Below are 25,679 nucleotides of genomic sequence, written 5' to 3'. Positions count from 1 at the left end.
ATGGCCCATATTGCAATTTAAAAATTGTCTAATTGCTTTTATAATAATCAGAGTACTGTGAATTATTTTCAAGTTTAGATTGGCTGCATTGATTGAGATTTTCCCAGAAGTTTTTTTTAATTGGTATGTCATCATTCTCTAGGTGATGTGAATGCTAATTTAGAGGTTTGTAGAGAGTGGTTTTCAACGACTCTTCTGATTTAAGGTGCATTAGTGATGTCTTCTCAGTAGAAGTAATAATGATATATAAAATGAAGGGTGAAAATACACAGAACCCTCACTGTCCAACCTTTTTGTGTTTTTTTAAATCTTCCCTGCGTGGAAGCAGATGTATATACTAAATGAATATTATCAATCGCAGTTTTGATGTGAGTGATATGTCAACATTATTCTTCTACAAGACAAACTGCTCGTATGTGTTTGCATATGCTCAGGCTTAGGTGAAGAATCTGAATTTTCAAATGTTAATGCAACCAACAATAGACTTGAAAACCACTGTAGGAAGAAACTACATGAAGCTCTTGGCCCTGAATTTAGCAGTGAATATAATTAATAAACCCTTGTGCCATCAGCATCATTGACAGAAGATTTAGTTTTAAGCTGAATTGTATGGATTTAGTCATCTTAATTCTATAAGCTGAAAACATCACATCTGCATTTCTTTTAAAGTATGTTTCATCATTGTTTTATGGCTTAATTCCTTTGTTGTGCCTATAGCAACAGTTTTATCAGTTATGCTTCTGGAATGCATGTTTCCAAAACTGTAACCTGAAATGGAATTGTACTTGGAAGAGTTAGATCACTCAACTAACAGAATAGTATACTCTGAAATATTCTTTTAACAGTCTTTGATGTGGGTGCAGCATTGATATGTATAGAATAGGTTGCGGTGATGACACCGTGTTGGTACATGGTTTGCTCCAAAGTGACTGTTTCTCAGCCAGGATTCTCAGAGTAATCAAACCGGTGAATGTACCCCACATTTCTTCCTTGTATCTATCCTAAGAAGACAAACACTCCTCTGCTTCAAAATAGGATGTTTCATTGTGTTTGGAAACAAAGTATGCCCCACCCGTTCCTTATGATGCTCTTTTGGGGCTCAGTTCTGGAAACAGCACCCTTGGCGGCAGGCTGGTAGTGCACGGGGAGCTGAACTGGTGTTGGCCATGCCAAGCTCTCTGTTTGAATCCTGCATCTCCAGCTCTCCGTGTTGCACAGCTCCTCACACAAGTGGAGCTGTGTCTGAAGCTTCTGCACAGCTTCACTTACCTGCTTTGAAAAGGGCTGAGAAGAGGGTGAGAGAATGAGTTTGGGATGGAGTGTGGGGGCAAGTTGAAAGCATCAGTTGCTACTGTAGTGCATTTCCTTTCATTTTCAGAGACCAGGGCAATGCACAACTAAGGGGACGATGTAAATAGCACAGCTGTTACAAGAACTTGATTTTAGCTTGACTTAAGTGAAGAGGTTCCAAAATACAAAGTGAGGTCCTGCTGGAAAGCTGCTGGTAAACTGATAGTCCTCTTGTGTGCAGATTTGCTCTGGTAACATTGAGCTGTCCTGACGAAGAGTTATTTAGGAATATACCGTTATTCCATTCTTTAGGAATATACTTTTTTTAAAATAAAAAGCTCTCTTAGAAATTGTGCCATTATAGCCATATACTGAATAAGCTGATTTGACTCCCTTTCGTGGAATCTCAAAAATCATTCTACATTTAAACACTTTGTTTCCTACGTTTCATATTATCGTATAATTAGACTGTGCATTTTCAGTATTGAGCTTTTTTTTTTTTTTTTTTTTAATCTACAGTAGCTAAATATTTTCTTTTAGTTTAGGGATTTCATCCAATATGAAAATGAACCAAAAATCTTTGTTCTGTTATTCTGGATTAAAATTCACATTTACTCTTGATATCACAAATCTGCTTATCTTTTTAGAGAATCACCAGTTTGAAATCAAGTCCTTTGTTAAGATAGAAAACAATATTCAAAGAAGGGAAGAGCAATCCTCACTCCCCAAACCTGCATGTCGTGAGAATTAGGAATAAGAAAGCTATTTTTGACAAGCTGAATAAAGTGTTTAATTTTATTTAAAAATAGTCATTAATGCCAAACACATAAAGCTCCCCTTGCTTTGCTTTTTCTCAATTACAGCCTTGAGTGATTTTGCGTTTTCATGGTATGCGCTTTCCTTCCTCCCTTTTATTTATTTAGCACTTTTTTTTTGCCGGCGGGGGGCGGGGGGGCGCAGTTTTTCTCTTAATTTCTCCACTGTATAGTAGACGACTCTATTAATTATTATAGACTGTTGTTGCAGCTTTCCTGACCTTCACATCAGGTCCTATCTCTCTGTTCTAAATGCATTGTTTTAATGATTCTTCCCCCCACTCCCCCCAGCACTTCCCCCCAAAAAAAAAATTTCAAGGAAAGCTTTGATGTGGCTTTAGCTGCCTCCAACGTCTGGCCGCATCTCAGATGTGTCACCTATGCCGGGAGGGAATAAGGAAATCACGTTTTGAATGGTAATGATAACATACTAATCACTTCCTTTCTTTGAAGATGGGAGCGAGATATTCTGTCAGCATCCCTGGCTGCTAGAGCTTGGAGGCACTGGTCTAGGTGTATTAGCTTAAGTGTGCATGTCAATACAGCTTGCATCTCCAAGATCCATGGGGGCTCATTAGAGCAAGGTGGATCGTTTCGCTCGACAGCCACTCAGATAATATGTATGGCACCTCCTTTTTTATTATTATTAGAAAGCATTTCTTCTATTTTAAATGACATCTGTCAACAACACAAAGTTGGAGTTATGGCTGCATTTTTTTCTTTCTTTTTGACCAGATACCAAAACTGATTTGAAGGGGAAAGTACTAATTGATACAAATACATGTGTGCATGTACGTACACGCGAATATACAGTTACCCATATTCTTATATTTCTAAGTATCCAGACATACATGCATCTGTACACACATATGCACACACACACACGTTCCCATGGGCGTGCAAACATTCTTATCCATTCACAGCCATGACTGGCTTGTTAATATGTTTTATAAACCTGAATATGATCTAGTGTATGATCATTATGCTTTAAAAAAGAAAAGAAAAGAAAATCAGCCTTAATGTAGAAAAGAAAGTTTAGAGGCTGAGGATTTGGGGAAAATTCTCTAATTTCCCCCATCAAATGTAATAGAAAAGAGTATATATAAGTAGTATCATTTTAGTTCACAGTCTAAAACACTATGTGTCAGAAATTCACTTTCAGTCTAGTGCCATATGTCTGGGAATATTTGGGAATAAATCCACAATTTTGTACATCTGTGTGCATGGGGGAAACATGTGTCTCTTGTTTCTTAGTGGTTACCCCGAGTGGTCTTAGAACTAGAACTGCTGTTTAGTATTCTGTTTTAGTAGCATACGTTGTTCTATATGGCATCTTGCTGTACATCTAAATTGAGAGGCATTCTCTTAAAAATAAAGTTTCTGTTTATAAATTACTATGTATAGGAATCAAAGGAACAAGTGAGTTTTTTTTTAATGATTGAATTTTTTAAAAAAGAAATACAAAACAGGGATCATAGATTGAATTTTATAAAAAATAAATACAAAATAGGGATCATAGATCTATGCAGATATCTCATAAATCTACTTCTGCTGAAACAGTAAAGATCCAGTTGGTTCTGGTTTTCATACCTTTCTCAGTGTTTTGGAGTAAGATTCATTGTGGCCACATATGACACGAATCTGCCTTTTAAAACAAAAAAGTGGATGGTCCATACACGATTGACTGAAAAATCTGTTCATTGTAGTGGTTTGTATAAAGGAAGATTTGCTAAAAATTATCTATAATGGGTTGTGATTCCCCCCCCCAGCCCCCAAAATGTTAGGGCATTACGACGGCATTATTTTTTTTAAGGCAAAAAAAGAACTTTGTAGACGACTGTGTGATTTTTTTTTTCCCCTTTTTCTTTTTCAGAGGGCACATCTGCTCGATAACACAGAGAGGCTGGAAAGGTCATCTCGGAGACTAGAGGCTGGGTACCAAATAGCAGTGGAAACCGGTAAGAATTCTGAGAGTGAGCAAATTGTCTTGCTTATGCACAGCAGTCTTCACAACACATGACATTTCAGGGAAACTTCAAAGGAGTAGCAGAGACAGCAGCCCGAGATGTGGTTTACATATTGGGGAGACAATTGGGAGCTTATTTGCGCTTATCTTTTTTCAAGTTAAAAGGCATGACATCTACTGAAAACAGTTCCTGAGGTTTAAAAGTATACATCTGAAAAGAGATGGAATATTTTGTCTAAATTCTACATTTGTCTTAATATACGGTTACATGTTGTCAGTTTACCCACCCGCAATGATTGCTAGCACACGGTGCTGTCTCCAGTTGTTTGCTCCTTTATGTTTATTCACGTATGTAAAAATTAACATTTTAATCATCTAAATGATGTGAACCAGGGGAGAAGAAATACCAATACCAAGTTTACCTTGCTTGTTTGTCCTCCTGTTAGAAATGATTCCTAATGATCCCATATATATATATATATATTTTTTTTTAAACATGAACAGAGGCTGTAATCAGATATGGAAAAAAAAAGTCATGATAATTTTATTATGTGTTAGTTAATACTGTCCAAACTTTCGGGTTGAATTAACACTAGTTACTAATTTCAGAAAACGCAGCCCTATTTTGACTTCTAGGACGAGTCTACTTAAAATAGACATGCTTTTTCTTTATTGAGGTTTCACGCAATGAGTATTTTTTTTACCTAGTAAATAAATATCCATTAACCCCTTTATACTTATAAGTTTCTTATTATTTAGCTATTTGCAAAGTATAGATTACATATCATCTATTTTATATATTTGTGGATACCTCTTGCCCCATATATGTACAACAAAAATATGTGGTCAACAACATTTCCATTGATTTTTTTTAAATTTAGTGTTATAAAAAATAATATTTATTTTGTAAGAGCAGATGTAATGAAAATGATTCCAAATGATTTATGAATGGCCAGTGTTTCCCTTGCTTGAATTCATGGCTATCCTATATTGGCTGGCTTATGTGATGAATTCTAAGAAATCAGATAGAATGAGCACAAATGCGTTGGCATTATAGTAATGGTGAGAAAACTGAAGAAAATCATCAACCCTCCCAGATTTTTTAATAGTATGAGCAACCCTTCTTTCTGAGGTTATTGATAGATTGGCGTTCTGCCCTGATTGGAATAAAAGCCAGCTTTCAATTGTTCTTTTATTCCTTGGGCTCACCTTAAGAAGTGACTGTCCTTACAAAGAATGTTTATAATGAGCAGCGCCCTGAACGAGGTCAAAGGACCAGCCTTGGGTCCTGGCCCTTGTCTGTGTGACCTTAAGCAAATCGCATAACTTCTTTTAGTCTGTTTCTTCTTCAATAGAATGGAAATAATACTGTCTGTTGCAGAATATTCCTACGAAATGATAGCATAAGTTAAAATAGTTTATATGCCATAAAACACTATATAAATATAAGTATTATTATTAATGTGTGGTCATTTGATGATATACAGGCATTTATCTTTCATAGAAAAAGATAGTATTGTGATTGAAATTTGTGTTAAAGGAAGTTTTAAGAAGTGTTATTTTGGGGAATGTGTCACTATACCTGTTGAACATCAGGGAACCTTCTTTGACAAAGCATCCCATTGGTGAGCCTCTTTCCACAGGGGACTGGGTTGGGTTGGGGATATTCTTGCTATGACACTGATCACTGGCCATTCATAAAAGAAATCATTAATCATTTGGAATTGATTTGGCTGATTGGGCTGCCTTTTCTCTTTCACAACACCATTCATGTAGCTCCCTCCCAAAGCTGAAGGAAATCAACAAAGAGGATCACAGATTCTGGAGGATCATGCGCTGATCAAGGTTATAAGATCATGATTTGATAGTTATTCCTTTTGGTGTATACTAAAATGTAACATCAAACTATCAATACAATCAACATGGAAAATGCCAATTTAAGAGTGTCCCCCAAACCAACCTCAGTTCCCTTGGACTTTTTAGTAGAATACAATGGTAAATTAACTCTAAAGTTTTATAAAATTAGATATTTGTATGTTTTATAATACATATATAAAAGCCTGGGAACTTCTCACAGACTGTAAAACCAAGTCTAAGAGGAGGAATAAGAGTGGGCTTTGGGGAGGTAAAGACAGATGTGGCACACACCTAGACAGAAGTCATCATGATTCATTTCCTTGGATGAGTTTGAAAGCGGGTGGAGAAATGAGAAAGCAGGCACAAAGCATTTTTCTTGCCCTTGCTTCTTACTGGAATGTGGGAGGAAAAAGTAATTGTGGCGGGCACCATGTTGCTTCTCCATTTCTTGCTTCCCTGCTAGCACTCAGCCTAGTTATATAGCCAGTCAATCAACAGCTCTGTGTTTGTGATGTAAATTTATGATAGTAATAATCTTGTTACAGTATCAGTAGAGGAACAGCATCTTTCAAAAGGAAAAACTTTTAGTACTTATTGGTTTCTTCTTAAAGACTGTGAAATGCAAGAAGGCATAGATGTGGAAGAGCTATGATGACTTTTGAAGCAGCACAAAAGAGGGAAATGGTTTGCAAGTATTGGTCTAAGAACTGGTTCTAGACCACAACAAGAGTTTTCATCAGTCCACAGCAAAATGAGAGGAAAAAAGTAAAAAATAGTGATTATCTTATAAAGCAAACGTCATTAATTTGAAAAACTACATGTTTTCTAAGATCATGTTTTTCCTATTTTGGAGTGATAAAAGAAAGGATAGTTTTATGATATGATAGAAATAGTAGGTGGAAGTTATATATATATATTTTTTCTTTACCTGGAGAAATAACAAAATTGGCAACCCTATTTTGGCCCTTTGAAATGTTTTTTGAAATTTTACTTGGCCACAAAATATAGGAATTATTGTGGGATGTACTGAGTTGGAGAGAGACAGCAATCCCATCCTCTGGCCCTGCTATTAGTCAGCTGTGCGACTTTGAGGAATACTTAACCTCTCTGTAATGTTCTTTTATTTTCCAAATGGAAACCTGACATCAGATTGTATATATCCCATAAGGTTGTTACAATGTAAAATGAGGTCATATATATTCAAGTGCTTAGAAAGCAAATAGGGCTCTGGAAAAGTCATCATTTTTATGTTTTCATCAGCATAAGTGGTTATCTCTGAAAATTATTGGCAAAAGATTTTGACAAAAATCTGTAAACTTTTCTTGATGACCATTATTGACAAATATCATAAAAGAAATTTTGATTATTATATATAATCAATTATTTGTGGGATAGAATAGAAAGCATATTGAGCACTAGTATCTTTCTAGTAAATAATAAAATTCATCTTGTAAAATTCTTGAGTCATTTTTGACATTTTTAAAAGTTATTTTTTCAAATTGGCAGTTATTGTCTCTTTAAGAATAGCTGCTGAACAGGGGGACTCATGTCCAGAATGTTCTTGGTCTGAGCAAATGCATCAATACATGATTATTTCTAAGTGCCGTTTACACCTTGATATATATTGAGTTTAATACCAGTCAGGTTTCTTCCTTGGCTTCCTTTCTATTTGAGAAAATTGATGAGGTTACAAGTTAATTGAACAACTCCACTTAGAAATGAAGAGACAGATGGAAGAATATATGATACTGAACTAAAGAGCTGATGCTAGGACATTTCACTCTCAGACTGACATCAAGAGGCACAATTATCAGACTCATTAGCAAACTTCCTTGGGAGTGACCATCAAAGGCCAGACACTCTGGTGGTTGTATGAGCCCTTGGCATGATCCAGTTTAGCATTTCTTATAAATTCTTGTCCCAGAATCTGTGAATAAAAAGTGACTCTTTCTTTTTTCACCTACTATTAATAGTCAGATATGACTCTTAGCTATGGCGATACCTATTTTGTTTGAGGTCAGGGCATTAATATTTAAAACTTTGGGTCATCTGCCCTTAATGCTGAAATTATGATTATTTTTTTCTCTGAATTAAATATCCCAGAATTACAATAGGCATAAAACTAATGGAAGCTGCATGATGAATAAAAGAAGTAGGCTGAAAGAGAAATTATACATGGACAGAAACGCAAGGCTCCCTCTCTTCTTTCAGTATGTAAACAGGTAGTTTTTTTTTTTTTTTTTTTTGCGGTACGCGGGCCTCACACTGTTGTGGCCTCTCCTGCTGCGGAGCACAGGCTCCGGACGCACAGGCTCAGCGACCATGGTTCACGGGCCCAGCCGCTCCGCGGCACGTGGGATCTTCCCGGACCGGGGCACGAACCCGTGTCCCCTGCATCGGCAGGCGGACTCTCAACCACTGCGCCACCAGGGAAGCCCAACAGGTAGTTTAAGATACTCACCGCTGTCCCAGCCTATACCCTGAATGGGCCCAGTGCACCTGTCAGTACATCTCTGGAACCAGGAAAGTGTTTGTCTATACAGTCAGTAGCCTCACATCCTTGAAGCGTGATCTGCACCATTTACCAACCTTGCTTCTGCCATCCCCGAGTATCCAAGCCTCACGGGTTTGCACCCTTTCTCTCAGTCGTCACTTCAAGCCACCTAGCTCTGATGTCCCATTTGGTCAGTGATCTTTCTACGACTGGGTGCTGTGCTCCTGCCAGCCTTCCTGCCATGAATAAGAGGTGCTCCATCCTTCCCCAAGGGCCCTGCAGGTTCCCCACCCTGGACTAGCGATTGGACATGTGTAGACATCATACAGTGTTCATTGAACACTTAATATGGGCCACACGCTGTTCTCAGTACTCTGTATTTACCATCTCTTTAGTCCTTACCACAACCCAAGGTACAGAGAGATTAAGTTATTTGCCCACACTTATTAATCGAGCTAGGAAATAGTACAACCAGACTATCTGGTTCCATGCTGATTCCATGCTCTTAACCAATAAACCACACTGAAAAATGAATGGGCCCCACATACCAGAGTGACCTGTTGTAGTCAGAATAAGTCATGTTCTCACATCTGTTAAGTTCCTTTTCATATACTTTCTTCAGAAACTAACTATTGAATACTGTGTGCCATGTGCCAACATCCCTGTTCCCAGGTAGCTTATGTATCAGAACAGGAAGGAGCCGGGAGCAGGATGAGACAGACATTTTTTTAATTAATAAATAAATGGACAAGATTATTTCAGATGGTGGCAAAATGAAGCAGGGTATGAAAGAGTAGCTAGTGAGGTCTGTCTTAAGTTAGCTAGTCAGGAAAGACCTCCTAGACAAGTGCCTTGTAAGCTGAGTCTTGAACTGCACAAAGATGCCATTAGTAAGCACGCGTGGGGCTGTGATTCCAAGAGGAAAAAGCAAGCACAAGGGCTCTGAAATGAGAAGATGTTTGGGGTGTTCAGGCAACAAAAAGAAGATCAGTATGGCTGAAGCAAAGTGAGCAATGGGCGTGGTGCACAATTAGCTTAGAGCCACGTAGGGTGAGATTTTATGGGGCCCCAGGTGTCCGAATTTGACTTGTAGGGTATGATGCCATTGGAGAGCTTTCAACAGGCAAGTGGCCTGATCTGAATCCTGGAGGACAAGGATTGTAGGGGAGGAGTGGCAGAGGAATGGGAACAAGGAGACATGTTAGGAGGTATATTATAATAATCCAAGATTTAGTCCTTTTACTAGTTGAAGGGAATGGAAGGATTGGATGGTGAAGATGCAGGAGAAATTGTAGCCTTATTAAAAGTCATTCAGGAGCAAGGAGCTTGAAATTTGTCATTAATTTCCTTAACAATTGGCATGCGATCCCAAAGATTCTTCCTTGAGGATATCCCCAGAACAGATGGGGACTTATTAGTCCTTGTACCTGGTAGGGCTTTACACAGACAATGGCCAGTCCATTAGTCTGGTGGTAATGGACACTTGTGATTATAAATCTGAGCTTAAAAGCAAGTTTATGATAATATTTTATTTGAGGAATAAAGATGATGATACCTATTTTCTAGAGTTTGTGAGAGGCATAAATAAAATAATGTATATAGAAAGATTTTGTAAATTGCCTCACAAAAGTTTTTTTTTTTTTTCCTCTCTAGAAATCTTTACTTCAGGTAGGTTCTGAGTATTAACATACATTGTCACTTTGCTTAATTTTGTATCAGTCTAAAGAGAAATGGGTTAGTTCCATTCTACCCAAAGTGGGGCTTGGGACCAGGAGCGTCTGTATCCCCTGGGAGTTTGTTAGAAATGCAGCATCTTGGGTCTCCTCAGATCTACTGAATCAGAATCTGCATTTTAACAAGATCAGCAGTGATACCTGTGCACAGTGAAGTTGAGTTAGAAGTCCTGTTTTCAGTGTTAGTGTTTCCTCTGTGTCTGTTTGAAATGGATAAGTCATCTCATTGAATCTCATATACATGTGTATATATGTATAACTACACATGTACAAAAATTCAGGCAGGTAGCTTGTATTGTTAACACCTACACTCCCTGTGAAATACAGGTAATAAATATGGCTGTGTCTGCTAATATTGGTGATATTGGATTTGAGAATTGTCAATTTAGGAGCTATAATAATTATTTATCTTACCTTAGTTAGGCAATACTTGGCAACAAGAATAGCTAGTAACCTATCCAGTAAGCCAAAAGGGACTACATTATACCACTTTATTTTTGTCAAAATATATATTTCCCCTATATTTAATACCACTTAACTTTTTTTTTTATTTTTTTATTTATTTATTTTTTTTTTTTTCGGTATGTGGGCCTCTCGCTGTTGTGGCCTCTCCCATTGCGGAGCACAGGCTCCAGACGCGCAGGCCTAGCGGCCATGGCTCACGGGCTTAGTTGCTCCGCGGCATGTGGGATCTTCCCGGACCAGGGCACGAACCCGTGTCTCCTGCATCGGCAGGCGGATTCTCAACCACTGCGCCACCAGGGAAGCCCAACTTTTTTTTTTAAATAGCACGTTTATCACAATTTCTTGTATATCTTGTTTTATTAGGGAAATACAAAGGTAGATTTTCTGAGTAAGAATAATACCAATGTTATGTATTTATAAGTTATTTTCATAAAAGAAATATATTCTACCCAAGTCTTATTTGTTACAGAATTGATACAGAAGATTAGTCCATTTCTTTTTTTTTTTAAATAAATTTATTTATTTATTATTTTTGGTTGCGTTGGGTCTTCGTTGCTGTGCACGGGTTTTCTTTTCAGTTGCGGCGAGAGGGGGCTACTTTTCGTTGCAGTGCGCGGGCTCCTCATTGCAGTGGCTTCTCTTGCAGAGCACAGGCTCTAGGCGCAATGGCTTCAGTGGTTGTGGCTCACGGGCTCTAGAGCACAGGCTCAGTAGTTGTGACACATGGGCTTAGTTGCTCCGCGGCATGTGGGATCTTCCCGGACTAGGGCTCAAACCTGTGTCCCCTGCATTGGTAGGTGGATTCTCAACCACTGTGCCACCAGGGAAGCCCTAGTCCATTTCTATTTGAGAGTTTCCTTGGCAGTCCTGTTTCCTTTCTATGAAGATTTTCTCTCTCTCTCATTTGTGTGTGTGTGTGTGTGTGTGTGTGTGTGTGTGTGTGTGTGTAAGAAGTCCCATCATCTAGTTAGGTAACACATTCATCACCTCACATGTTTATCTTTTTTTTTGGGCGGGGGGGTGAGAACATTTAAGTTCTACTCTTTTAGCAAATTTCAATTATATAATGCAGTGTTATCAACTATAGTCACCATATTTTACATTAGATCCTCAGGCCTTATTCATCTTATGGCTGGAAGTTCTGTACATTTTTACCAAAGTTTTTACCCTTTGATGTGTATTTTTTTAAATAAAAAATATGAATTTTACTTCAATTTCAGTATTTCAATACTATGGTATAGTTACCTAATTTTAACCTGCAGATACTTCCCATTTTAAGAATATACTTCCACAGGCCTATTTTACATGCATTCAGATTATTTTTGCTTTATATGATTACCTCATCAAAATCTTCATTCATTTGACCAAATAGTCAGAGAAACATGAAGTACTTCTTTTTCTTCTGGAAAACAGATCTTAGAATTACAGCATTTTTATGAGAATTAGATAATTTATGTACACCACTGTTTCTGTTTCTACTGTGTCTATGTTTTTTTTTAAGAGTTCATACAGGAAAAGCAATCCATAGTGGTATCAGCTTACATTTTTAAAAACCAAACAAAGTGTTTCATGTTCAGAACTTATTTAAAGAATGTGAACAAATGCATTTAAGATGTGACGTGCCTTCCTTTATATCTTTAATTGTCTCAAAGCCTTGGCTGAACTATTGATGGAGTTTACCTGAGCCTTTCATGGGGTTATATGGGAATTATGGAGTATGATACTGCAACTTTATCATATTCTATCTTTTGGCTCTTGATAAAATATTCTTATTTTAATCAACTCACTATAGAACTCACTTAGAAATTTTAGTCAGGTTTGGAAGTATCTATTGAGACCATGTTTTTACCAAACCAAAAGTCAGTCATTTTCTTTATTTTTTCAGGAATTTCCTGCATGTCCACTGACATTTTCTTATTCTTCTATCTCTTCCTCCTTATTATAATTAATCTTCTTTCTTCTCTTCTTCCCCTACCTCCTTTTCCCTCTAATTCTTTTCTTCAAGAAGTATTTTGAGGGCTTCCCTGGTGGAGCAGTGGTTGAAAGTCCGCCTGCCGATGCAGGGTACGCGGGTTCATGCCCCGGGTCTGGGAGGATCCCACATGCTGCGGAGCAGCTGGGCCCGTGAGCCATGGCCGCTGAGCCTGCGCGTCCAGAGCCTGTGCCCCGCAACGGGAGAGGCCACAACAGTGAGAGGCCCACGTAGCGCAAAAAAAAACAAACAAACAAAAAGTATTTTGAGTGTTTACTATGTAATAATTTTATTAAAAAATATAAATCCTTGAATGTATTAATTTATCATCTACAGAAAAGATTAATGGTTGAAACTGCACAATAATAAAATATAATGCCTAAAACCAGTTTTGAAGTTACAAGCTAGCTTTGGAACTGAGCTAACATCTCAGGAAATGTAAGAAAGTTGTTGTTCTTTTCCCCTCCGTTTACTGACAAGTCATATTTATAGACTCCAGGGAACGTAGACCCCAAAAGTATTAACTGTATGTTTCTTGCTCTTAGAGCTGTTATCAGTTGGTAGAAGAATAAATCTCAGACTCTGTAATATTAGTGAGAATGGTACAGTATTATATTAAAGAAGGCAAATATTATATTTCACTTATTCAGCAAGCTTTCATTGAACTCTACTGAGTGTCAGGTGCTTCAGAGATGCCGAGCTAGAAAGACAAGATACCCCAGTCTTGGTTCATCTGAATAGAGGATGTTCTGTCTATAAACACTGATTCACATTTTTAACCTGAATAATTTTGTTTAGGCACAGATTGGAATTCAGAAAGGCACTACCATGTTTAAACTAGTGCAGAAATAACAAGTTAACACTTTTATGTTGTTCTACAATATAGGAACAGAAAATGGGATTACACAGAACATGGGAGTATACAATTGGGTTGATATTAACCATCTATTTTATCCAGCCACTATATTTTAGAGAAAAGATTTTTCTTTAGAAATGTTAAACTTTCTGACAGAAAAAGTTATCTCTAGAAAAAGTTTCTCTATTCATCATTTTGGGTGATGGAATAAGTGGTTATGCTTTCAGAACCTTAAAGATATCTCTGCTAGAATAGGTATTTTTTTAGATGCTGAGAAGAATTACTTGACCATGTCCCGTGAGTTTTTAGAAGTCTACCCAGTGGTAAAAGAATCATTTTAATGTGTAGTTATCACTTTATAATTACAACCCTATCAAAGTCTTACTTCTCAAAAAGCTGTGGTTCTGCTCTGAAAAGAACAGAGGAGGTTGTCATTTAGGGTGAAGCTCTTAAAGAGTATTTTCAAGTTGTGCTTAAATTTACTTTGTGAGGTTCCCTGAGATATTGGTGAGCTCCACAGTGGTAAGAAAAGGATGTCATTTAAACCCTATTTGGAGAACCTTCTCCTTAGGTGGTCCAAGGGAATTCATAGGGTTCATTTTTAATCCATTAAAAAGTATTATACTCATTTTTAAAGGTGTCCTACCCCGTAATGCCTATCACTTTTCGAGTTGGTTCGTAAGATACATGTGAAGCCATTCTTACTCTGTTGCATCTCTGTGAGTTGAGAAAAAGAAAGTCGACCAAAGCAGGTCGCTAAAATGCCAATTTACTTTCAAATATTACAGTGAAGGACGGTTAAGCTTATGACCTTGTTGCACTGTGCTTATATAACTTTCCTTGGGATTTTTTTTTTAATCAGGTTTATTTTCCCTTTGAGTCTGACTTCTAGTGCCCAGAAGTTTTCTTTTCAGCAGTGTTTATGTATTTAACAGAATTTTCTGAGGTGGGTGCCACAGAATTTTCACAGCATGAGTTCACATTGGACTAAGATTTTGTATACGACTTATACCAAGTGGAAAACTTGACGGGCATGAGCTTTAAAAATGGCTTTTTGTGTGTGCTCTATTTTCATCTGTATTTCCTGTTGGGCTACAGTGTTTTCCAACGTTGCCATAAGAGAACAAAGTCAACATTAAAAAATAATTTTTTTATTGAAGAATATGTTTTTCCAAGTAAAGTCATTATCAGAGAGACTGTCATCGTGGGTCATCATTCATGTTTGGCACTGTGTTGCCCTTTTGCATCTTGAGATATAAATTCTAAGTCATAGTTAAATAAATATCTGTTTATTTAGAGAGAGGAAGAAACCACCCTAAAGCCAGACAAGGAAAAAAGCTTTTTGAAGACTGTCCCTTTTGGAGGAAAAATAAGCATATTATTGGGTAGTCTTAACATTATCTTCCATGTTGGTAATCTCATCACAATCAATTGCCTAAGGTCCTGATCCACATTAAAAGGTTATTTTTGTCCACATACGACACACCTTTTTTGTTTGTGTAAAGAAAATGTTGGAGGTAGGAGGGTTTTTTTAATTTATAGATTTATTTATTTTTGCTGTGTTGGGTCTTTGTTTCTGTGCGAGAGCTTTCTCTAGTTGTGGCAAGCTGGGGCCACTCTTCATCGCGGTGCGTGGGCCTCTCACTATCGCGGCCTCTCCTGTTGCGGAGCACAGGCTGCAGACATGCAGGCTCAGTAGTTGTGGCTCACGGGCCCAGTTGCTCTGTGGCATGTGGGATGCTCCCAGACCAGGGCTCGAACCCGTGTCCCCTGCATTGGCAGGCAGATTCTCAACCACTGCGCCACCAGGGAAGCCCTACAATACACCTTTTAAGCTGACCTTAATAATTGTTTTTATTCCCATTTTCAATGCTGTTTGCGACACATGGCACTTGAACAGAGCACAGTGGAACCTTAACATTTATTCCAAAAACAATTATTGGGCCCTAAGAAATTAGTTAGGGTTCATTAGATCTGGATTGGGCTAAGTCAGTCTCTGGAATAACAAGAAAAATATTGCCTTAAATGAATATTATTAGCAAGGTTTGCATTTGGGAGCCAGGTAGGGGAGATAATCAACCCACCTGAAAAGGAAAATAGATTTTATGTAATTTAGGAAGGAACAGACCCTGGCCCCTTTCTAGGCACTTAGAATATAAAGTTCCTTTGATAAGCTGGGATATCTTGGCAAAATATCTGTTGGGGAAATACATAGCTCTAAATCCCCATGACGAATATAATTAGTGTTTTTGAAGCAGGGTGGAGGAAGTAATTATTTCACAGTGCCAGGGAAAGACTCAGAATAGATGAGCCTTATGGAATAAATAAAGGGTGAGCTAGGGAAGTGGGTAAACCATGAGCAAAGTGGGTAAACCATTGGGGCAAGTATGTGGCTTATGAGAATTTCTAGAGTGTGTCCTATGGTATATCTAACATTCATCTTAGTTATTAAGTATACTTGAAAATGATAACATTTATTTTAAAAACATTTTCCCTCAAACTTTTTATTATTTCAGAATAACCTCTAATTCACCTATCCATTTTAATAGTCAGATGTGTAAGTATTTTACATAATACATTATAGAGATTTTTAATGCTTTATAGTCTTTGGTAATTTTCAGCCTTGTGTTATGTGCTGTAAATAATAATGCTAATATTAGGAATAATATTGTATAATCTGCTTTGAAATTTTCCAACTACTTTTAGTACATCTTTTTACATCTATTACTTCATTGTTTCAATCAATACATTAGCTTATCCAAAGTGGAGATTGTGTGTTCAGATTAAGTAGACTGATCCCCTGAATACTACCCCAAATGCCATCAATTTTCACCAACTAGAATGGCTATTCAGTTTTATTTGATTTAATGTTTCCCTCTTCCTCATTAGCATATCTGTGAATTATCTCTGATGTTCAATGCTCTATGCAAACCTGTTGATGATTAGAACCTGTTACTTAAACAAACAAAACTCTGTTATAAGAGGGATACACAAATTTAAAAGATTCACCAGTTTTTCTCACTGGTGTTAGCATAGGACTTTTACAGTGTCATCCAAATTTTTCACATAGGTGAGTTAAAGAGATTGACTGGAGTGACTTTGTTAATATAAAAAAGGAGACCTTTTTTTTTTTCCCCCAAACATTATGACTCTAAAAGGTAAGCATGAAGATGGACCACCTGTCTTACTGCCTCACTGATACTGCCTGCCAGCTGTGAATGTTCTTACTGTAATGAATCCCCTCATTTTTATTGCTGTGTACAAGGCACCGTGCTTTCTTTTTCTTCCTACTTGGATTTCGTGTAGGATGCACACCCCACATAGTTCTTTAAATTCACACTGTTGTGCAAACAGGTCAGTCTTCCTGTTCTCTCCTTTGTTAACTGTAAACCTTGTGGCGCAGCAGTTCTTTCGTGCCCTCCATGAGTTGCTGGGCTCTGCTCAAATTAAACACTGTAAGATTATCAGCAGGCTACAGAGGTGGAGTGGATCTTTCTCTTTGACATTTTGGTATAACGTTGTCTTGATCTGGAAAATGCTAACACATTTGAGTGAAATAATCATCTCACACCCACCCGTTGTAAATTGGGACTTTGTGTCTACCACATAAAAAGTAGGAAGAACACATGTATAATTTTTGCTGTCCTTTGAGGATTCCAAAAAAAGTTACATGTGTAAAATGCATAGGAATTATTTTTTTAATCCAAGTGCCAAGTTGGATCACCTATCTTTCACCTGCAGTGAAGCAAAATGGAATGTTCATGGAGCTTTATAACTAGACAGACCCCAGCTTCAAATCTTGTTCTGCCACTTAATAACTGGGAAACCTTGGGCAAGTTCCTTCGCCTTTCCATGTCTTCATTTCCTAATATATAAAAATGTTTGCCGGTCTTCTCTGTGGAGGTTGTGAGAGTTACACGAAGTAAACTATAAAAACGCTCAACGCAAGTTGTCTATCATAGGCGCTCAGTAAAGGTTAGTTTACATTATTATGCTACTTTCCATAATAACACTAGCTTCTATGACAAATAAAGCTCAAATTCCCCAGTGGCCTGATGCGGTGAAGTTTATTTCTCACTCTGGGAATAGTCCAGTGCAATTGCTGCTCATGAGCTGATGGGCTTCCATGTGGTGAGTCAGAATTCCAGGTCTCTCCCACTTGGCGGCTCTGCCCGGCACCCGGCTTTAGAGGCCTCTACATTTTGCCAGTGCCCAAGGCAAAGAGAGAATGGAGAAGGCACACCCGATTTTAAAGCTCCATTGACGACTAGTGACACACCTTGATGCTACATACATTCCACTGCAAGGGGGCTGGGAAATATAGTTCCAACTGGGCAACCCCTTTCTCATCACAACTTTATAGTAAAGAAGAGAAAGAACAAATATACATGGGTACTTTATCCTCCTCTGCCATACTGTTTGTTCTTGTTCACTTCACTGCCTCATAATCAATCACTTAAAACCCTGGCTGGTAACAGTGTAATGGGATGAGATGGAAGAGAAGCTGGCTTATGGGCCAGGTCAATGGTTATAATCTTGTAGAGTTTGTGACAAATGAAACTTTCTCTCTTATTTATATGGGCACATTAAAGAGTCAATATCATTTGCTTTCTTTTCTACCAGGCATTTATCTCTGTTCGCTTCTCAAATCTATACTCCTTAGATCTGTAACAAAAGATAATTCTATTGCATGTGTTTTCATCTAAGTGTTGACAATAGATACAAGTCAGCAAATTTATTTATCTCATTTCTAAAGTACGTGCTTAAAGAACATTGCAAACTGTCACAACCAAGAGAAACCTAAGGAAACAGAGTGACTAAACATAATGTGGTGTCCTAGATGGGGTCCTAAAACGTTAGACAAAATGCCTAAGGGCGTTAGACAAAAACTAAGGAAATATGGACCAAGTATGGACTTTAGTAAATAATAATTATCAGTATTGGTTCATTAGCTATGACAAATGTACCACAGTAATATAAGACGTTAATGATGGGGGAAACTGCACATTAAGTATACGGGAGCTCTGTATATGATAAATTTTCTGTAAATTTAAAACTGTTCTAAAATAAGGTTGTTGTTTTTTTAAGTATGTTGCAGTCACAGTGGTCTTCATATTTATTGACCACCCATAGTGTAATATTGTCATTGCTGCAGACCTTGCCTCTCCTTTCTAACTTTTATATTACCACTGTCAATAATTTGGCCTTTCCAGTAACTAACAGCACCTGTGTATATCTAGAGCATCTCGCTTAGGTTTTGGCACTAGTAAATGCTTTAGGAAAGTTTGTTTCCTCTTTCTTTCCTCTCCTTCCCTCGATACTTCTAGTAATTCTGTAAAGAACAAGATGAACTTTTATTTGGCTATTGAAAGGATCCGGCTAATAAATCACTCAGTGTTACGACTCCAAGAAATACGTGATATGTATGGGGACATGGTCCCAGTGTCCATGTGATTCACCCCCATGTGCCGTCTTAAGATGTGGAAGAGTGCATAGACCATTTTACTTATTAGAACAATAGTCAATATATTTTCTTAATTTTGCAGTCTAAAAAAAACACAACAGGGTGCATCATGATAATAGAAATGGTTCCTATTTTTTCCTCTTCCAAAGTTCCTAAAATGTTACTGTTTAATTTTACAATTAAAACAATTTTTTTCTCTATGTTTAAAAGTACCTAAAATCTATTCTTGAAAAATTACTTCACATTATAGTTTCTCAAATATATATGTTTACAGAGAGTGAGAGATTCCATACATCAATAGCATAAAGAGGCAAAACACTTATAAAAACAATTTTCAGTTGTTTTTGTTTCTCCTTATTTAACTGCCCAAATTGTGTAATACTAGGATTTATATCTAAAGGTCACTGTCTCTGAAAATTCTATAGTAACAGACTTTTAAAACTCTGCATATGTGTTTTTAACTTCCTTGGTCTATTCTTAGGATTATTCTGGCGTCCTGACGATGTTTTCTTGATTTCTCCAAACACAATTGTACCCATTTCAGCAATATTAATATGTGAAAGGAAGTGCAAGTTCGAATCCAGATTTGTTGACCCTTGAGATCTTATATTGACCTTAGTAGGTATTAACTTTTTAGATCAATAAGAGCTGTTATTGACCTCAAAGAAAAGTCAATACCTGCTTGTTGATATGCAGCTTGAAAATGTTATACATTTTGTTCTTCATTATTACCCTACTTATCAGCCTTTTAAAATAAAAAATGTCTTTACTGTTTCTGCCAAGAGATCATCATGTCAGAATATTTCAGTTTTGGTGTTTAAGAAGATAATCACTGGACATGGTCGTCATTTTAGGATTTTTTTTTTTTTTTTTTTTTAGTTTTTTAGTGGTTCATTTTAGTTTTTTGTAAAATTACAACTGGCTGAGATTCACGCTGTTGCAGAAAGTGAAATATACTTAATTGTATTTTATTTACTGTGGTTTTTAACATTTGAGAAACAATTTTAAATAATCTATAGCTCATGGCAAGAATATTCTGACATGTATATATGAGAAATTAAAAGAAAGTTAAATTGGAAATAAGTGGTCTGAAAAGCAGTTAATTAATAATGTTTTTTGCCTTTCCATGTATAAATGAAAAAGATCAGTGCAGATGCATGTTCAGCGTGTACTTTTTACGTGGATAAACATTGAAAGCTTTTAAGTAAGGACTTGTGTGGGTTTGAATTTTAGAGGCCTGTGCTTCTGAAGTTTTATTAAGTGTTTAAGTTTTAAGTATTGGTAGAGAAGTGGCTTTTTACATCATCATTGTTTTGTGTATTAACATGGAAATGTCAAGCTTTGCATAACGTGAAATGTCTCAGAATTTCCTATTGCTGAAATTCAAATGTCAGAACAATACTTCTGTACATGTATGACTCTGATATTTCAACTCTAAAAACCTCATAAATGATTCAGTATCACTTTGGCCTTGTTATGATATAACTTTAAAAAGAGGTAGAGTGATGTAAATGTGGTTTAGGAAGTGGTAGTCTCATTGAGTCCAGGCCTAAAGCACTAATATCTCAACCCATTAATGGTCATTAGTCCCTTTTTAAACATATGTAACCATTTTGGTGAAAAATTTGAATTTTAATGGGGATTCTTTCAGTATTTTGCACCATTGCAAAAATGAAGCTATTTCATTTTCGAGCAACAAGATTGGCTTATACCTTACCCCAATTTGTGATATTAGTTCATTGTTATGGAGTCCTCAATATTAAAAAATAAATAAAAAGCTCTCTTTTTTTGAAGAGATGAATGCTTTCTAGGACATAAATAATAAATAAAGCCTAAGTGACCTGTAGAAATAGAGCTTCTACTGTGAATTTACTCTTCCAAAGTTTATGTGGCATCTGTACATTTAAAATTTTAAACTTTAGAGCTGGAATGAGCCTTAGATGTGACAAACTTGACTTTGTCATTTTATACAGAAAACTGTATCTTGTTGTCTAGTTCCTATATATTGCTACTTGGTTTCAGTTTTTATTTAAAAATCTCAAATATTGTTGACCACTACTGGTATATTAATAATTTGGAATAAAATACCTTTACTACCCCCATATTTTTATATTAAGTATTTCCTTTCTAATGGAAAAAAAAAAAGCTTTCCCGAGGGGAACTTTATCACTTAAAGAGGCTTATTTTCATACATGTTCCTAATAGGTTTACTTGCTTTTCTAGGATATAAAGTTATGACAATTAAAATATGCCAACATTTCAATGTGATAAAATTGATATGTTTGGGGTCTTATATTCTAGAAATAAAAAACACCATTAGGGTCATAACATGGCGTGTGTACCTTGGCCGTTTCATTTTTTCCTCTGCTAAGAGATTAGTGGAAAATAAGCTCTGCAAATTAAATTTTATTGCAAAATTATCTTCCGATGTTCAGCAGTGAAGATAATATTGAGTGATAAGGCTGCAGTGGATTTTGTATAAAGCAATTACAGCATGAAGACTACAATCTGAATGAAAAATTGCTCAAGCTTTCCTATAATCTGTAGAAAACCTCATTTTGGAATGTTTAAAATTGTCTCATTTTATACAGGTGATTATAATACTTAAGGTATATTGCAGCTTGAAAGCAGCATTACTGAATGGTTTTAATGACCATTATCGGCGAGAGGTACAAGAATACATAAATATATATTTTTTCATGCTTGGAAAATTATCATTTCAAAAAGTCTCTCTGCTACTGGAGTTCCTTCTCTAAAGCTTGCTTTATCCATTGAACCCATTTCACTCTTTAGATAACTACTTATGAAAGGTAAGATCAAAATGTCCACTTGTGTATTTTACCCAGGTCTCCATTGTATAACTGTATAGTTGGCCCTTTAGTAGTTTTATTTACACCTTAGTTCCTGAGTTTGTCCTTTACATAGTAATTACAAACAGATAAGAACAAAGACATTGTTCTTGAATTATGTAGAAATTGGTTTGAAAGGGCCTCCTACAAGTAAACTTGAAGAAGAAAATGTGTGCGTATGTGTGTGCACACACATACGTGTACACCACACACACCCCCCGCAAACTCCAGTTCATATGTGTTTCCTGGCCTTATATTCTTCTTTCCCACCAGTCAGTCAGGGCTCATTTGGTGAGCGTCTGTTATGAACAAATTAGTGTCACGAGGTACCAGAATGGTGTAGTCAGATTACAGCTATGTCAGCATCGAGACTCCATCCCAAGGAATTGAACATCCAGTAGTGTTATACAGCAGAAATTATTAAAGAGATATATTTGTTACCTGATGTGCAGAAAATCCCGTCATCCTTTAATTAAAAAAAAGAAAGCCATCCCCTTTAATAAATAATAGCCAAAAGAAAAACTAGTAATTCAGAAGAAGTTACTTTTCACTTCATCCAGGGAGCTTGAAAAAGATAGCTTATTGATTCAATGCACAAAAATACTTATCATCGACTTATCATGTAGCCATTACTTTAGACAATTCATCCAGCTAAATTGACTCTGATGCCATCATGAATGAAGACTTCAGAGGTTTATCAAGATGAAAATAGCCCATTACGAAGTGATCTGAACCAGTTTCGAGAAGGAGAGCCTGAGACCTGGCCCGTGAGGCTTTGGCTAGGAAAAGTTCACTCAGTGCTGGGCATATACCAGCTCCACAGGCCCCAACTTTATTAGTGTGGAGATAAGCTGATTAGGTCTTGTCAATCAAAGGTGCCCATATCTCAATTGAGAGACACACACTCTCTCAATTTTTCTTTAAGCATTGAAGCAGGCAACAAAGAGAGAGATGTGTGGTGTGCACCCCTACGGTTGTCACCGTGCAGGGTGCAAGGGTCCTGTGATGATGTGATGACTGTATTAAAGAGTACATCAATTTGTTTTAAAGTGTTTTGATTTTTTATGGTGGCATTAAGAGAGAGAACATTGTGGTTGCAGCTTTACTAGAAAGCAAAGAGTTCTAGAAGAAAAAAAAAAAAATGTCTCTTTGAAGCCTACCAGGGCTTTGAATCTTGCTGTGCCAATGGGCGCTTAAGTGCTCCTGTAACTGGCAACCTCAGATCCACCATCAGCTTAGGAACTACCTTCCTCTCCAAATTATTCATTTAGAGGAATAGGAGAAAAATGTTTGTTTATTTTTTTTTCTTTTCTCTTAGCTTTATTTTTTTAATTTTTTTTTTTTATTGAGGTATAGTTGTTTTACAATGTGTGTTAGTTTCTACTGTACAGAGAAGTGGAGTTCCCTGTGCTATATGGCGGGTTCTTATTAGTTATCTGTTTTATACATATTAGTGTATATATGTCGATCCCAATCTCCAGGAGAAAAATATTTAAATTGACCTAAACGGAATTAATGTTTATCAACCACAAGTTTTTATTTTTTTAGAGGATTTAATAGTTTGGATAAACATATGACATATATGATTATAACGATGTACCTTTATTCAGTTGTAAAGAAAGAAATGCTTTTAAATGTTCTCGAAGCACAGATTGGTAGCATTGCTCCATTTAATTGTTTTATACACAATCCTTGCTTTATATACCTGGAAGATAAACCTGACTAATAAATACAGGCTGTCAAAGTGGAATTCAGTAGGGCTTCAACTTGAGACCTCATCATCTAGTCAGTATTGAGAAAAAGGTAGAGTGATGGTGTAGGGGGAAAACCTGGCCTTTTGTTCTTCACATCTGAAGTTTGCTCACTGCAGGCCCCCTTCGCACTTCAAATGAAACAACAGAAAGAAGCCGGTCCTCTTCTTCCCTCACCCTACACGCACCCCCCAGTGCTGCAATCCTGTGCGGCCACCTTGCCACCGTGGATTATCTCTTCATCAGCTGTTCTTCTCATCACTCCATCCATTTCCCATTGACCAGTCAGGCAGACCTCTTATGAAAGACCAGTGCTTATTTCAATAAAATGTGAATTCTGTACACACAGACCCACAGCCATTCTAGATGTTGCTTGTCACAGAACAGAAAGGCGTTCTTGCTCCCCAGACTTGGATACCTTTATTAGGCGTCCTATGAGAAAAACAAAGATTTTAGGAGATGAAGACAGGACTAGTAATAGTATCTGAAATGGAAAAGGTATTTCATTTTATACAGTGCTGATTAGACGGAGCACACACAGTGAGAAGTAGGTGTGAGTACCGTGCACACGGGCGTGAACGCACTCACAGGTACCGAGAAAGGTATTTCCAGCTTTTAGGACATGTGAGATAGAAAAAACTGTTTTGTCACTGGTTCTCTACTGACCCAGATAGGGATAATTGCGATGATGACTGTATTCCAAAGTTTGTATGATCTAGAAGTACCTTCTTAGTTGTTAGAAAGATCAAGGTCAGTGATGCTTAGAAATAGGTGTACTTTAATATATACAGATTTTCTACTCAGGGTATTTTACAGTAAGACATTTTATTACTGGATTTATCTTAATATTAATAAGGTCTCTGGAATACTCGCTGGTTGTTTTTTTTTCCTAAGAAAAAGTTACCATGCAACTTTCCAGAAATATCTTTTAAAAAATATGTATCGATGCATTCACATATTGGATATGTGTATCTTGTGTGAGCAACTTAGGTAAGCACTTTCTCATTGCTTAGGTTTGTAGCTTACTGTCACTGTTTCAGAGAAGACTCTCTGACAGCTCCATTTAAAGACTTCCTTTCCTATCGTATCAGGCCCCTCCCTCATACCACTGGCCCTAACTTATACGGATGACCCATAACTTGTTTGTTACCTGTCTTCTCCAGAAGAATATAAGCTTCCTGAGGGACATTTTGTGGCCTGATTGAAAGAAATGGGCAGCTCTATTCTTTTAATACAAAGTAAAGTGCTTCTTTCTGAAAGTTTCCCATTACAATAATTATAGCTATTTCCCAGACCACTTTTAAAGAGATGTATTGTGGCTTTGTGACATTTAAGGATTTGGCTTTATCTCTCACTGTGTTGAAATTCTTAATATATTCAAGTAGTTCTCTCAAAAATACCATTGTGTGTATGTGTGTTTTTCTTTAATAATATTACATTTTCTCAGCAAAGTGATAATTAAGAAAAGTCTACTCTACTTAAGCTAGGCCACCGTGCAGCAGTATACTCATTAATAAGCATTCGGTGTTAAAGATTTTAAGCTAATGATGAGTACGGATTCACTTTTTAACTTACTGTATACTTTAGTGTTGAGCTTTGTTTTTCTCCACTATTTACCAAGTATAATTTCATAAGTTTACTTAGGTAACTGTTTTTAGGCTATAAAATTAATGGTGAAAATTAGGTTGCAGTATGATAATGTTGCCTTATCGTGAATTCGGGTATAATGTTTGTCTCACTGAAATCCTAAAACGAGGAGCTTGGGAGGAAATGGTTGAACTAAAGGGCATTTGCTTTAGTAGCTTTGAATTGTGTGAACCTCAGTTTTCCTCTTTATTATACGATGAGTAAAGCATGTAACCCTTTTTCTTTTGCTGCTTATAAGGATACAAAAAATACTTAAATTATTCAGCATTAAGCTGTAAGCATCTTCAGTTCATAGCAATGATTTCAGAAAATTAATTTTTTTATTTAGAAGCTTAACTCAAAAGAGAATAAGATATTTTGGCATGATTCTCTGATCACTGATAACTGAAAAATGCTATTTGAATAACATTGGAAATTGCACACTGAAATAAGATCATGCTTAGAATCAGCATTTGAAAAAGGATCCTCCAAAAAAAAGTCTTTAAAGAGAGAATTCAGGGATACCTTAGAAATACTTGGA

At 36.7% G+C, this 25,679-nt stretch overlaps 1 protein-coding gene across 12 annotated transcripts in view; it reads left to right on the top strand.

Moving 5' to 3' along the window:
* The window catches only part of VTI1A (vesicle transport through interaction with t-SNAREs 1A), a 561,291-nt gene that overhangs the window by 82,120 nt on the left and 453,492 nt on the right, over positions 1–25,679 (top strand). For all 12 annotated transcript variants that reach the window (XM_067024671.1, XM_059051703.2, XM_067024674.1 and 9 more), the window contains one exon: positions 3,979–4,063. In XM_067024671.1, coding sequence (XP_066880772.1) covers positions 3,979–4,063 — 85 coding nt within the window. The remainder of the gene's footprint in view (positions 1–3,978; positions 4,064–25,679) is intronic.

The sequence above is a fragment of the Kogia breviceps genome, chromosome 2, assembly GCF_026419965.1.
Source record: "Kogia breviceps isolate mKogBre1 chromosome 2, mKogBre1 haplotype 1, whole genome shotgun sequence".
Taxonomy (NCBI): domain Eukaryota; kingdom Metazoa; phylum Chordata; class Mammalia; order Artiodactyla; family Physeteridae; genus Kogia; species Kogia breviceps.
This window is presented reverse-complemented; position numbering and strand designations above follow the sequence as displayed.